General features: G+C 43.0%; 1 protein-coding gene across 7 annotated transcripts in view; it reads left to right on the forward strand.

Moving 5' to 3' along the window:
- Nucleotides 1-15,151, forward strand: part of FRMD4A (FERM domain containing 4A) — a 387,455-nt gene that overhangs the window by 317,457 nt on the left and 54,847 nt on the right. For all 7 annotated transcript variants that reach the window (XM_055807271.1, XM_055807272.1, XM_055807273.1 and 4 more), the window contains 4 exons: nt 889-972; nt 7,606-7,671; nt 7,890-7,947; nt 9,748-9,834. In XM_055807271.1, the coding sequence (XP_055663246.1) occupies nt 889-972; nt 7,606-7,671; nt 7,890-7,947; nt 9,748-9,834 (295 nt within the window). The remainder of the gene's footprint in view (nt 1-888; nt 973-7,605; nt 7,672-7,889; nt 7,948-9,747; nt 9,835-15,151) is intronic.

Below are 15,151 nucleotides of genomic sequence, written 5' to 3' on the forward strand. Positions count from 1 at the left end.
GCTATTAGAAACTGAGCAAATAAACATTAATTCTTTGGCATTCGTCAGTGTCCTGTCTGACCCTCTTGGCTGTGTATTTCTACAGTTTTGAAAGTAACAGCAACACCACCTTCCATCCCAAGCCTTTGAGCGCTTTTTTTTTTTTTATGCACACACAATTCCTTGTGTGTTTAAAAGTGAGAAGGGAGGCATTTGGGGTTTGTAGGAGAAAATCCCATGGTTTCATTTCACCTGTGAGAATCTGCCTCCCATTTCATGTGCTCTCTCTCCCTGCCCTGTGCAGTGATGCTGCTCCAGCCGGCCGGTGCGGCCACTAGAGGTTGCAGGGAGAAGCATGTTAGCGAAGCGATTGCGCCTGGTCCCACGGAGGGGTTTGTGTCTCCGGACACAAATTCAAGCTGGAGTCTTTATCAGTGAAGATTTTGTGCAAAGGCCAGGTCGCTGGGCCATGAGGCTAAGAACACCTTGTGTTGATAAGGAAGCACATCCTTATTTTTTTCAGCAGGTTGTAAGGCATTTAGATAAAGATGCTTTATTGCAGCTGAAAGCATCACTTCCTTCTCTTCCCCTTGTTTTTTTCTGTATATGAACATGTCTGTGGGACACTGCTCAATGAAATATGACATGGTGGCTTTTGTGTCCAGTCACTGGTAGGAAGTGCTTCAACATAACCATCTGGAAGAGCTTCTCTCCAATTTTGATAATAGAGGGAAAATGTTAACTGGGCTGCCATAAAATAAATAAAGAGAGAAGAAAAAGGAAACCCCAGTGCCTTTTGTTAAGGAGGAACAGATGTAGAGCCATAGCAGCCTGCCAGCTAGGTCAGGTCATATCAAATATTGTGGTGGTTTTCTTGTAGCCTGATCCTCCTTTTGAACTCTCTTTCAGCAATGAAGTTGTAAGGAATGAATTAAAGAAGCTGCCAGCCCTTCCAACACCAGCGCTGAAGGAGCATCCTTCCCTCGCTTACTGGTAATGTATCATTCTGCTGAGTAACTTTGCAGTGTCTTATGCAGGACCTGACTCTGGCAATAAGTGGTCTGAGAGTGGAACTGGGATGCAGGGATTCCTGCCTTCTCACTCTGGGTCTGCCACTGACTCATTGCATGATTCAGCACAAGCAGAGCTACCACCCTGGGCCTCAGTTTCCCTGTCTGCCAAATGGCTGCAGTAATGTCTGGCCAGAAAATTCACTGTAAACGTGCAAGTGTCCTGATGAAATCAGGAGGCCTAATATGCCATTTCCTTTCCCAGCACTTTGCATCTGTGTTATTTTTTCTCTGTGTTATTTTTCTCTGTGTTATTTTTGAGAGATTGAGCTTCATCTTGCAAGTCCTCTCTGTATGGTATAGCTGAACTAAAAGGGATGTATTTCTCCTTTTATACGAACTACGTAATGTTTGGAGGTGGAGGCTTGGGAGCTCTGTCTTTATTGCACTGAAAATTAAATTCAGGGTAGGAGCAGGGTCACAATTAAATTTTGTATGCCCCACACATAGATTCTTTGTGCCACCCTGCCTATTCCTTTTATCTGTGCAAATAGGAAAGAATTTGGGAAAAGACTGTTCATTAACGGGGAGATGCTTTCGCTTGATTTTGTGCTTGTTCTTGTTTCATGTTTGCCTTTAAAGCATTAGATTATAAGCCTGAGGGTGGGAGTGAACTTCTTTATCTGCTGCTGTTTTAATTTCTGCATCTTGGTAATCTGAGGATGGCAAGGGGAAACAAATCAGTTTGTAGTTTGTGATCTCAATTCTTCCCTTTGCCAGGAAGGCCATCCACTTTCCCTAGCATGGTTAAATACCAGAATTAGCTGTACCTCATGTCAAGCCATAGCCAAGCCAGTCTGTGAGGTCTGCTAATCGCTTCAGAAGAGACTCAGGGTCCCCGGCTGAGGTTAGGAACACTTGACACAAAAGCTGTGCATCACCACAGTCTCCTGGTGTTTCTGTCTAAGAACCAAGCCAAATCTTTATGAAAAATTATAAACGTAGGCTGTCATTTCACTGGAAGAAGAATGGTCTCCCTCTTTGGAGCATCTCTTTCCTTTTTCCACAAACTAATCCACACATTGAAAAGCAGTACATTTCCAGCCAGCTCAGTGGCCTGGCCTGACTGACAGACTGGTAGCTCAAGTTAAAAGCCGTGACAAGAAGAGTGGTGTGAACAAGTAGCCATGGACAGGGAAAGGCAAACCTGACCCTTTAGCAGCAACATGAATTGAGGTCTTATTGAAGTGCCCACATAGCCTTTGTTTCAGTTACCTGTGATGGTGCCTGTACACAGGAAGGCAGTGACAACCCAGGCTGTCTGTCAGGCTCCGTCTGCCCATCAGGATCTGTCTGTCCCCACTCTTGGCAAGTGTTACTCACCATGCCTATGTTAAGGACTTCTGCTCGGAAACCTCAGTGAGGTCTGGGACTGCCTCTGCCCATAAGACACTCTCCCTGGGTTTGGCCTATGTTGAGTCACCTGAAGCAAGAAGAGCCATGTAAAAACCCCACACTCACAACGTGAGTATTTACAGTTATACACAAGGTACAGCACTTCCTGCAGCTGTACTTAATTTCATGGGAGTTCTCACGTGACTGAGAACAGGTCGCAGGTTGGGAAGCTGGTTGTTGCCAGTGGGGTAATAAAACCAGTGGCTACGGTCCTGTGACTCCCTTGTGATTTCACTTCAGTAACCAGGTCTCAGCAACCTCTTATACATCAGTAGTTCGTTATTTTTTAATGGTGGCTTTTTCATAAACACCCTGTGAAACACTGAATGTTCTCAAGAAGAGGCTGCTGGTGAATCAGACAAAAAGCCTCTGAAGTACAGACCAAACATCAGTGATCTAAGAGGGCAGGTTTTTAAAACTGTATTTTCTGACACTTCTGCATCTCAGGCAGATTACATTACATACTGGATGCAAATTTCATTCTGTTCTTTTCTGTGTGCAATCAGTTTTAAGCTGCAGTTCTTCAATATTAGCCGAAGCAGTAACAAGGTAACACGTGAATTTCCAGCTCTGGAAAGAAACATTTAAAACATTAGAGGTGAGATTGGTAAATTTCTTTAGTTAGTTATTTGTATCAACTGAAATGGACTATGAGGTGATAAAATGGATAATCAAGTAAATACTATGATACCCTTCAGCAAGATACTATGATAGATCTGCATGAAATAAACATTCCATCCACACCATAAAAAAGCATTGCCTGTTGCTCCTATTGAATGTAGTAGGACCAGTGGGGTAAGTCCTGGATTCCTAGATGCAGCAAGGGCTGAATCAGCACAGTTTGGTGCCTCTCACTTCACCTTCATGGAGTCTCCTGGTTGCATATCCTTGCTGCAGGCCTTTCCCTTCCCTGTAACATCTTCTTGGAGATGTGTAGGCATCACAACAGAGTTGAAGGTTGTAATTTTTATATCAAGTTGCTGGTTCCAGCTGCCTACAGATCAAGAAGAATCAGAAGTACATCTTGTTCTCAAGCATCTCGTAGCATCACTGATTACTGCTGAAGCAAGAAGGGGGGTTTTGGTGGCTTTGTTTTTGTGGTTGGCTTTTTTTTTTTTAGGGGGGGGGATTTTTGTTGGGAGTTTTTTCCTTTTAAATGAAAGCTGAGATTCTGGTCCTCCCAGACAGCCCAGGAGCTGGGGTCCTGAGTTTTAATTTCTCTTGCCCATGCATGGCAACTGACAGTATTTATTATTTTAGATGCAAAACTAATCACAGAGACTGGAGAGAACCTTTAGAAAATGTGTTAACACACAGTGCCTCTTTCCAGCCACTGTCGTTGCATTTTTTCTCAATTCAGATGCTCACCAGCAAGCCAGCCCAGTACTAGGTTGTCAGTAAGAAGGCAAGGAGATGCAACAGCACAAAAATGGGTGCTAGAATGGGAATTCAACAGTCCAGGGAAAAGATAGACTTCTCCCAGGTTCCAACAGACTCTGAATGCAAACTTGTTTTTAGCAACCTAAAGCATCAGTGTTGCCAGAATATCCACCTCTGAAAATATCAGCTGAAAATCACTATATAGTTTCTCTAACATAACACAGACCTGAGGCTCTGATCCTGCTCATGGTCCCTTTGGCCCAAGTGATGCTCTGCGGGTTTCAGCACAACAGTGTATGACTGCAAATAAAGAGATTAGTAAGTTCAAGAATATAATCAAAATGAACAAATCAGGTTAGAAAGAGAACAGTAAGGAACAATGAGTGGACAGCTGTTTGAAACAGCTCAGTGTACTGGGAAGAGAGGGGGGAAACAATTGCCTTTGAAAATCTGGATCTGATGATGAGAAACTCTGGCCCTGCATTTGCTTGCAAGTTGTCTGCCATCAAGTTCTGTAAGCTGCTGGGACAAGAGGGATTTCTTGGTAGTTCTAATGATCTTTATCAGAGTTGTCTGCTGAAGGATATCATCCATCTATTAATTTTTGCAGCTTTGGGGGAATGTTTTATGAGCTGGCAAACAGACAGTAGTGTTTCGGCAGCCTCTCTGTCTCCACATTACTTAAGTATCCTCTGTCAGCCCAGCATTATGAATGAGTTTCTGTGTCACTGACACAGCAACAAGCCAGAGCAGGGGGGAGAGGAGACATCAGCTGGTGGTCCAGGCAGTGTCCCAGCACTCTCCCAGCTGTCAATAGCAGCATGGCAGCCACTCGGAGATGAACAGCTGAAATGATAGGGGAGAATGTTTCTAAGCTCTGCTAATGCTCCTTCTGACCCATGAATGGTTTTGCTTGTTTTCCCTAGCACATGTTGGACTTACCTCTCTGTCCCAGAGCTGGAGGCAGAAAGTGACCTCTGTGCTGGATGATCCTTCTTGCACAGGGCAGTGGGAATGAAAAGGAAGTTCAAAGAACATAGAGGAGCGACTGTCATGCAGCTGGGGTGGGATTCATCTGACTATGAACATTTCTTCAGTGTAGACCTCTCCATCTGAGCTGGGTGCCCTCAGCTCCCTTTGCTGTCAGCGGAGAGAAGCCACAGTAACCTCCTCCCAAGGAATCCATCTGAAACAAATCTGATTGATTGTGCTCTGGACTATCTGTTTCTTTCCCCAAAGCATGACTAGCCGAGTGTTGCAGAAAGGTGAAAGGCAGCAGATCCCACTGTTATTCATGGCTGGATTGATAATTCAGGCTTTATTTTGTCCAAAAGAAAGAGGAAACAAGGATGATATTTATCTGGCACTTAACATCTGTAGACCTCAAAACATTAAACAATGGAAAGGAAGATCATCAGCATCCTAACAGAGCAGTGAAGGCATAGTATTTGTTTATGAGAACTGGGTAGACCTGGGACTGTCCCACATCTTTTAGTATGGATTGAGAACATAACGTTATTTATCCCACTGTTCAGGACAGCTCCCTGACATCTTATCTGTCCTTTTGAAAGAAATGAGGCATCAATTGGGTTCCCTACCCAAGGAGTATGGTCTGGGAACGTATTCATTATTTTATAATAATCATTTGTAAGAAGGCAGAGCACATCTGGAATCACATTAGGTAATCAGCATGTAGGTACATTTATCCTTTCCTTGAATGGCATCAATATGAGAGTTTGATCTGTACAATAAACTGTACAGAGTGGAAACCAAAGCTAAGAGTGTTTTCCACTGGAGAAACTCCATTTTTTTCTGACAAGTCATTCCTGGTTTGTTCCTGTCTGAGACAGAGAGGAATTGCATGCACATGTAATCATAGTTTTAAGAGGTAATTTCAAAGGGCTGTAAGCCCTCTCTGTCTATCATTTTTATTAAGAATGATGTTTTTTGGAGATCTTCCAGTACTGAACACTCATGTAATTCAGTTATTGCTCCAAAAGTAATCCTGTTTATGAAAATCATGGCAGGAGACCCGGGCTCTGCCTTCCTGTGCATGACAACATCTGTGGTACTTGCTTGGATCAGTGGGCTGTAATATGGTTTCATAGCTGTTGAATTTACAGCTTACAGATAATTTTCTAAGCATTAAAATTATTCTGAGTGATTCGATGGGGGAGCTGGACCATTCCTTTACCTGTGTAATTTGTTACTGACTCAGCATACTTACCTGCTATGACCTGCTGGTGGGACATTACTTCTCCTTGCCCCCCAAAAAAGCCCCTTTTTTTGTGCAGGATGAGTGGGAGAAATCACTTGGTAAGGAAAGCAATTACTCTCAGACAAATGACAGGCTTGTGGGGGAACACCTGGCTCTGCTGACAACCCAAGAGACCTACTTGAATTGCTCTGTGCTGTCCACACTGGTGTTTCTGGTCCTCTCCCTTCCTCCCTGCATTACCAGGGATGGATGCACAGTCCTCACCTCCTCTGTGCCAGGCCTCGTGCCCCATCTGTGCATAGCACATCTTGTCTTTCATGTCACGGTGCAGTTTGTCCTCATTGTGATGTCACAGAACAGAACATCCTCTGTGTGATGTCACAGCAGGCTCTGTGTGGCCTCTACCTGTGACATCACTGAGGGCATTATGAAGGTTGTGCCTAGCAGGGGCAGGGGAACTTCTTCCTGTAAGATATTCTGCTCCACACAGATCTTTCTGGCACAAGGACGCATATGGGGAAGGCAGCAATGAGCAAACAGTCGTGGTAGCAGAGCTAGTGAAACACTTTGCAGTTTTCCACAGAAGTCCCCATGGGCATCTCTGACAGCTGTGGTGAGGTCACCTACCAGACTACCCCACACTGCTGTGCTCCTTCACACTGTCTAGCAATAAAATCAGCTTCAGCTCTGCCTGGGGAAAGATTACCGCATGGTGGACAACCCTGTGGCTGCCTTTAAAGGCCTTATTAGAGGCCCCAGCTGGACCTGGGAAATGCAGGGAGGGAGGAATGCCAGTTCATATTGGCTTAGCCTTAAACCATGTGCAGCATGATGGCATTAGATAGACACTTTGGTACTCCAGGAAGCTTATGCAGTGCCAGGTGGGGAGAAGTAAAGGCACATCAGTACTTTAACAGTAAAGGGACCCAAGTCTGAGTGCCCTGCAAACATTCCATGCCACTGTTTAACCTGCTGTTACAGACATTGCCTCTGTGTACACGAGGAATTTAACTCGTTGCTGGGAGAGGTTTCTCCAGAGTACTTCCACTAGGGCTCCTGTACATGGTTTTGTGCAGCTGCAGTGAGGAGTAATCTGTGACTACTAAGTAAACTTAGGGCTATTACTGGCCACCAGTTTCTGAAAGCTTTGCTAGCTTTCAGAGAACATGGTGGGCTTGGAAAGAAGTTGTACCAGGTAGAGTGAAGCAGAGCTTGAGCAGCTCCAACATACATCTGATTGCCACACAATGTAGTATCATGGGCATCATTTGTAGATAAGGAAGGTAATGCAAAGAGGCAAAAGTCTGTATAAAGAGATACCATGTTTGTGAGTAAAAAAAGTTTTTTTCAGAAAACCAACTTTTAGAAAACCATTTTTATTCTCAGTCTGTGGATCCCCTTTTTTTACCCTGGGCTCCATCAAATCCCTTCATCTAACATGTTTGCTTGGCATATTTTGATTCCCTCAGTAGTTGTGCTAACAGAAGTACCTCTTCACCTTTTGGCAAGATTTTCAGTCATGATACTGCCATTTTATAAAGCATCTAATTTCTTCCTTTCCAGTGAGGATCGAGTCATTGAACATTACAAGAAACTAAATGGTCAGACAAGAGGTCAAGCAATTGTGAAGTAAGTGAAATAAGAGTGATTTTTTGTGACCTTTTTTTACTGGAAAATATTTATACTGGACTGTTAAATACAGTATGTAACTATGCCTCCCATCTCATCTAATGCTTTATTTTGAAGTATTTATGTCCTTATTTATTTATTTATTTATTAATGCCGGTTTTTTGAGATCATCCTGTCAGCTTCTCAGACATGTTATTCTTTTATGTGTTCTTTTGCAGTTACATGAGCATTGTAGAGTCCCTCCCAACATACGGAGTGCATTATTATGCAGTAAAGGTACGTGCAACAAAAAAGGGACATTTATTGAATTAAACTGTTGTTGGAGGGGGAACACGAGTGACACAAGTAACCATCCTGCTTTCAGAATACAATACACTACTACTAAAGTCTTTTTTCACTTCCTGTGGTAGGATAAACATTTCAACTGTGTAGTGAATGTTTGGTAAAGACAGGTCCAAAGAGGAAAATTGTGTTCTTGGAGATAAAACTCTTGCAGTCCTATTGTGCTGGAGGTGTTCAGCATAAAAGCAGCAGCAAGCTCTGGTGATGCCAGTGAACCAGCACCAAAGGGACAAGCCAGCCACATTGCTGGCAGACTCGATGTCTCACTACTTTTTGTAGTCCCAGGAGGTCAGACTTTTCCCAGCCAGCAGATCCATAAGCAGCTAACTAGGGCCAGGCATGACCTGCAGACTGCAGCTCCCTTCACTTGAGATATAAGTAGGTTGAAACAGCTACAATACATATTTTTAATGCCAAATCATTGTCCCACACTCTAGAGATAACACATTCCATTCCTCAAACAGCTCTTTGCTTCTACCCATGTGGTTTTCATGCAGGTATTCACAAAATCCCTCATTTCTTTTGTCTAATGATTTATCACCAAGTCTTCCAGTCTCATATTATTATTACTTCCCTGCCTGACCAGCTCTGTAAGATTGTTATTTTTTTTAAGTAGAGAGATCAATAAACATATAAATAAAGCTAGATCCACACTCCCTGGAGCATAGGCTCTCATTTATCACCCCTGAAGTTTTGATGCATTTCATCATTATCTCTCTGCAGAGATCCTATGGTTTTTAATATATCTGTAATGTCTTGCACACATGGGGTACTATAAAAGCACGGATATCTGACAGTATCTGTCTCAGGGAGATGCGTTTCTAGTCTATTCCTGCTAATGTGTTACAGCATTTTGCAAAAAACATTAGCCTCTTCTTTTACCAGAGAGCAGGATCCCTCCAGCACCCTTTGCATCCAAATCTCTTGGACTGTTTTACAACAAGGAAGATCTAATGGATTGGGCTGGGTGTTCACACCTGCAAACACTTGAGAGCTATGCCAGTGAATTCCCCATGATCAATAAGTACCAGTGAGCAGCAATGAGGCAGCAAATATCGCACATAATAGGTTTTGCTTCTACCTGATGTGGGGGTTTTGGTTTTGTTGCATTTTACCCTGCCATCCTCTATCACATTAACAGAACAAATGTAATTTCATTGAGGACTCCAGTTCAGTAAATTGCAGAGAGGCTGGTATCAGATATCAGCCATTACTCCATAAGGCCATTTTATTGCACTCAGACACAAAGCAGTTGGGTCTGAGCCTGTCAGACCTTATCACTTGGTAGCTCTCAGATCACATTACTGCTGCATTTTCAAGATTAATGCTAAAATCCCTCCACATAATTCAAGTCAGCTGGGTGATTCACTCTCCTTCCTCTCCAGACTGAGTGTTCAGACTGAATAATTTACAGGGAAGAGAAAGAAGATGCACCACTGACTGCACAAGGGACCCATGTCAAACCTCCTCACCTCCCCTGGCCACATTTTGAGTAACTTGATCATATGTGATGCATTTTAAATGGTTTTATGTGTCATGGCCAAAAATGAAACAGATCTCTCCTAAACACCATGGCACTTTGTGATGAGGAAATTCAGCAGGGGTAAATTTAACTACACCCATGACATTCAAAGATACTGCTTAGAAACAAATCTTCACCTTAAATAACAGCCTAGGAAATCTCCAGCATTTCCCCATTCCATTCAATATAACTCCCTCTGTTTTCTCTTCCAGGACAAGCAGGGAATTCCTTGGTGGTTAGGACTTAGCTACAAGGGGATTTTTCAATATGACTACCATGACAAAGTGAAACCAAGAAAAGTAAGTGTTTACTTCTCTGTCAAGGTCTGGGCTTGCCACGCATGTGACAGCTCAGTTTGAGGGTGTGATGTATGCCAAATGCTGGCATTGATTCACATGATTTTGAAGGATGTTAATTTTCTCCCAAAGTTGTCTGAATGTCTGCAAAGAATTAGCAGGCAAAAGTAGCTCTTAATTTATTAAATGTCGTGGTATGGAGGGGGCGGGGGGGGGCAGCGAATAACGCTTAATCTTGCAACTTATGCTTCTTTTGTGTGTGGTTCATAAGAGATAAATGGGAACTGAAAAACTGATCGTCTCAGGTGCTGGAGGCCTTCCATCCACTGGCTATGGTGGTACTGAGGGTGTTCAGCCAGCCCCTGATAGCATATTGTCAAGCCATAAGTGATCTGAAAGAGAGAGGGGAGAAGAGACAGGAAATCTCCCATTTATTACATTACATTTATTACAGATTTGCATAATTTTCCCAGAAGCAGCATTACATTTGATAAGCAACAATTTTACTAACTGAAGAGTTAAATGCCCAGCTAGCAGTGAAAGAGAACGGTCATCATATGCCTAAAAAAAAAGCATTAAAAAGTTTGTTCCCATTGTCTGATTTATTTAGGAACTTTACTCTGAAACAGTTCACAAATCAGACATGGCATGCATCGATCTGATCACAAAACTAGAGCTTGGTCAGTGATAACTAGCCATTCTGGTCTCTTTATTACTATTTTTAGTGAACCTTTCAGTGCACCTGAAAATCGGGATTTGTCTCAGTCCTTCCAAATTATCTTTGAGAAATCCAGCTACAGAATGTCCTGTTCCTTTGGGAGGAGGAAGGTTTTGATCCCGTGAGCTCATCCTACTAGGCGGACCCATGTGTTCTGATTTTCCTACCTAGGATGCCATCTAATAGAAAAAAGCTCATCTCTGAGCACATGCCCTGCAGGTGGGCATGCACGGTCTGTTAGCAGCAGTGTTTGTTGTACTGCAAACCCATGGAGACATCAGGAGGCAAGGTTTCAGGCTTGTTTGCAGACTGCAGAACTGGATGATTTGGAGCAACTAGGCTGTTCTTCCATGGATGCAAATGCTTCCGTGCTGAATTAATGTATTGCATTTCTCTTGGCACTGTCACTGTGCCAAGGTCCCCCCTCCCTTTCTTTCACTTCCCCTGATCACATTCAAGTTGGACACTGCCTGGTGCTCACAGATAGCATCTTCTATTAAAATAAACTAGAATCAAGGTTTTGGTAGAAAACAGAACTGCTTAAGGAGGCAGCAGGAGACAATAGGTGCACTGATTGGCCTTTTATTTATCAAAGGCTATTAATGAGGCTTTTTATTCATGGAAGGAAAGGATGAGGGGAGTAAGGAGGTCTTCCCAGAGCATCTGTGCTCTAAAAGACACATCTGTTTGGGATCAATCATTACCTGCAGGGCAAGCCATACTCACACGTGACAATGCCTAGGCTTTATTAAAACATGCCTAGACTGGGTGTTTGCACCCACATATCTCCATTAGTGCCAACCTCCCAGGGAAGACATGTCCTTAAAAAATGCCTTCCAAAGTCAGTCTTAGCAATAGAAACATTTATTGGGAGGAAACTAATGCCCTGCCATGACAGGACTCAGCCATTCACAAGCTATAGCAATTGTTATCAACCCTGATGGGATGAGAGGGTTGGTGGAGAGCATCGGAAGAAAGAAGAAAAGAGGTCAGCTACTCTGACTGCATGAGAGGAGACAGACATTTCCATGGAAGGGTCAAGCCTTCTTTCTCAGCTTCCCTACTTTGCTTCTCAGCTGCTCAAGGTGATCTGGTCTATAGCACTGGTTTTAGAGCTTGATAACATCTTGGCCAGCTTCTCTGTGTCCCCAATAACCTACCTCTAACTCTCACATTGCTCCTCAAGTCAGGGGCTGTAAGTATCTCCTACCTTTTTTCTGCAAGTGTAACCCTAAAAACTAGGGTGCCAGTTTTCTCTTTATTGGGATTTTTTCTTTTTTTTGTCTCAGCAAATTATCCAGGAGACCCAAAACAATGGTACTGCCTTATGAATAAACCACAGAGAACTTCTGTGGCTTATCAGAAGTGGTCATAAATATGGGAGGGAAGGTTGGTTGGGAAGGGAAAGCAGGAATTTCTGGCTAGAATTTGTCCATTGCCATAATCCAGAGACCACGGCAGTGAAAAGCCAGCCTAGATGAGCAGTTCTATTTGGAATAGCTGTCTGTTGGCAGAGCTATTCCAAAATGCACAGCCTAGAGCAGGGACAGGAGTTGCACAGGGTGGCTGGGGCTTCATTAGTTCCCCACGGAGTGCTTTTACCCTCTGTAGAGCAAATAAAAAGACTTCTTACCCTACACAGGTGGTAAAACCCCTCTGGCGAGAGCAGCTTAACTGCCTCAGCAAGGTGCAATGTTTAATCCTCTGCTAATTAGATTGTAAAATTGCACTTCATACCACTAGTATCTGAAAGCTTACCGTAGTATCTGATTCATTTCACCATACCAGCATGGGCTGGATCAAGTCTTTGCTGTGCAAAGGGGAGGGGTAAACCTTAGTGAACTTTCTGCAAGGTAAAATTAGGGGGCGAGGAGGAAAGAGATTATGTCTTTTCCTATCTTTATTATTTTGTTCTTGCACATTGCCTGTGCCAGAAACAAATTGAAAAATTACAATGGAAAAATAAATCTCCCTGGAAGAAACATAAGCAGAAAATTGTAGCAAGAAAGCAGCTGAAACCAAGACATTTATATTAAATGCATATAAAAACCTTGCTCATCTTATAGGAGAGATTGTAATGTTTTCCTATATGTCATCCTAGATAGATTTCCATGCTTATTGTGTTTGCAAGTAAAACTGTAACCTACACTAAGCAGCTGAGCCTATCTCAGGCGATCCCATTAGCAGTCAGTCAAAACCACATTTTTATTAAATTGCTGGAGTAAATCAGCCATGTGTCTCTAGAAAACTAACTAGGTTTGTCAGCAAGTTGGATGAATCCAGAGAGGAGAATTGAGGCTGACACAGGGCCAGAACCTGATCTTGCTTGCACTATTCTCACTCAGGCATAAGTCCTCCAGACCTCCAGCATTACTGGGGATGCAGCTGAGATGGGTATCTGGCACCTACTCTGAGGTGGTTCAGATGGGAATGCAGGGCTATTAAACTGGAATGCAGCTTGCACTGGGTTGCAGAGACTAACTCGACTCTGTGCTCCTATTTTTATGTTCCCTCCTGCCTATGCTTGAATTCTGTGGAAGCCCTGAAGCTCCCCAAAGCCATCACTCTGAGGCTTATCGTTCTCCCTTCTGTTTTTCTGCTGTATGTTCAGGGGCTAGCTCACAGACTCAGCAAGCCCTGCCAAAGGCTTCTTCTTGAATGTTGCCTATTTGAACCCAGATTTGGTCCATATCGGTTATGGTCTGATAGCCATTCATTCTTAAGTATTAAATAAATCCAAAAGTTTTGGTAGACTTCACAAAATCCATCACTGCAGCTGAACAAGAAGAAGGAAGTACCAAGTGTAGGAAGATGGCTGCTGTCCTGCTAACCATATCCTGAGGCACTCTGGAAGTTTAGTAGCAGCTTGCAGAACGAGTGTCATTTGTGTAGCAGTAGCACACAGCATCCAGGATGGGCAGAATCCATCTCCCTCTATGTCAGGCTTAGCTCCCTGTGGAGAGAAAAGGTCCTTCAAGGCTCAGTGTGACTTGAAAAAGCACAACAAAAAGGAGTCTTTGTCCTGCTGGGCTGTGCTCATCTTGGGTCAGCACCACCCAATATTCATGATAAAACAAGGCAAGCTCTTTGGAATCAGGTCTTCAGAGAGTGTGCACCAGCACCGTTCTCCCACAAGCCCCTGAGGCTTTAGTGACCAAAACCATCGTTTTCAAAGGGTAATTAGGGGGTTTTTTGCTTACATTGCAGAGCAATTGGAAAGAAAGAGCAAGGCACTGCAGCCCCCCTGTGTGACTATGTTGTCTGTGAGTGGTGTTTGTCCATTTTAACCAGCAGGTAGGGATGTAACTCCACTCCATCCCAAGAGACCTGTACCTGAAGTAGAAGTGGCATAGCCAGGAGCTGTGAGACCTGCATGCTCAAGCAGTTGTAGTAGCATTAGGCATACCTCTGTTGTTCTAGTGAGATATTCCCACCGATTTAAGAGCCCAAAGGCATCTTTAGGGCACACAGCTTAACAGTTAGTAAACAATTAACTCCAAGCTGAAGAGTGAATTATTAACAGTCAACCAAAGAACTTCCATATGGCAAATAAATAGACAGAGAAATTGTTTAACTTATCACTAAAAATAGCAGGACATTAAAGGAGAGTCTGGTAGTGTTTGGTTGCTTTGCAAGAAATACCTCTGTGTAGTGTTACCCCATTTTCTTGTACAGAAGTCTAGTGGCAATGAAACTTAAAGTGAGCCTTTTTTCTCAGACTCAAATATTACCAGTGTTTACTTTCTCTGGTTGACTGTAGAGAACACAAAGGGAATAAAGACTTTTGGAAATAAGATAAAATGTGAGGCATCCCAAAATTTGGCTGTGAATGTAGCTTGACAAAGACTTTTCTTGTGACAGTCAAACATCAGTTTCTGCCATTTCTTCCTAGTGTTATCCTTTTTCTGAGAGGAAATGAAGCATGCTATGAAAATACTCTGTCCATTGCCATAAGGTCTCCACAAAGCTCTATGGATTCTCACTACAAAGGAATTCAATTTGTAGTATCATTGTGAATCCAAAGCAAGGTAACAGATTGAATTCTCATTCAAATGTGCAAAAACAAAAGAGTTGGACCCATCCGACTAAACAATACAAAGCACATGTAAAATCAGTAGCTTTAAGTGTGTGATCGGAGAGAAATCACCTGCTTGTCGAAAGCATGAGCAAAGTAATCAGCACATTAATTGTGTCCAGAAAGTAAAAGATTGCTGTGTGATGTCACTTGGTCTTTTCCAAACAACAAGAGATGGAGTGAACTTCCCCCATTCCAGAGGCAAAATGAGATATTTACACAGGAGGAGCGACAGCCTAATTAAGAGCTGCTTTATTGCAGAACAAATAGAGATCTTCTCTGCTTTAGGGCATAATGAAGCATTGTGGAGTCAGTAATTGCATTGATGGAGTGGTTAAACTTGTGCTTCCTGTGGTGAAGGAATGACAGACCAGTAACTTAAAAAAACATAAAGTAGGGATTGATGTGAAATGTATAGAAATGAATGAATGATGGGGAGGAGAAAGATGACAAATTGGTCTCTATCCTGACTGATCACAGAACATCACGACAGTCAAACAGGCGAAAGAAACATGACATTCAAATCA

This window comes from Falco peregrinus, chromosome 6, assembly GCF_023634155.1.
Source record: "Falco peregrinus isolate bFalPer1 chromosome 6, bFalPer1.pri, whole genome shotgun sequence".
Classification (NCBI taxonomy): Eukaryota; Metazoa; Chordata; class Aves; order Falconiformes; family Falconidae; genus Falco; species Falco peregrinus.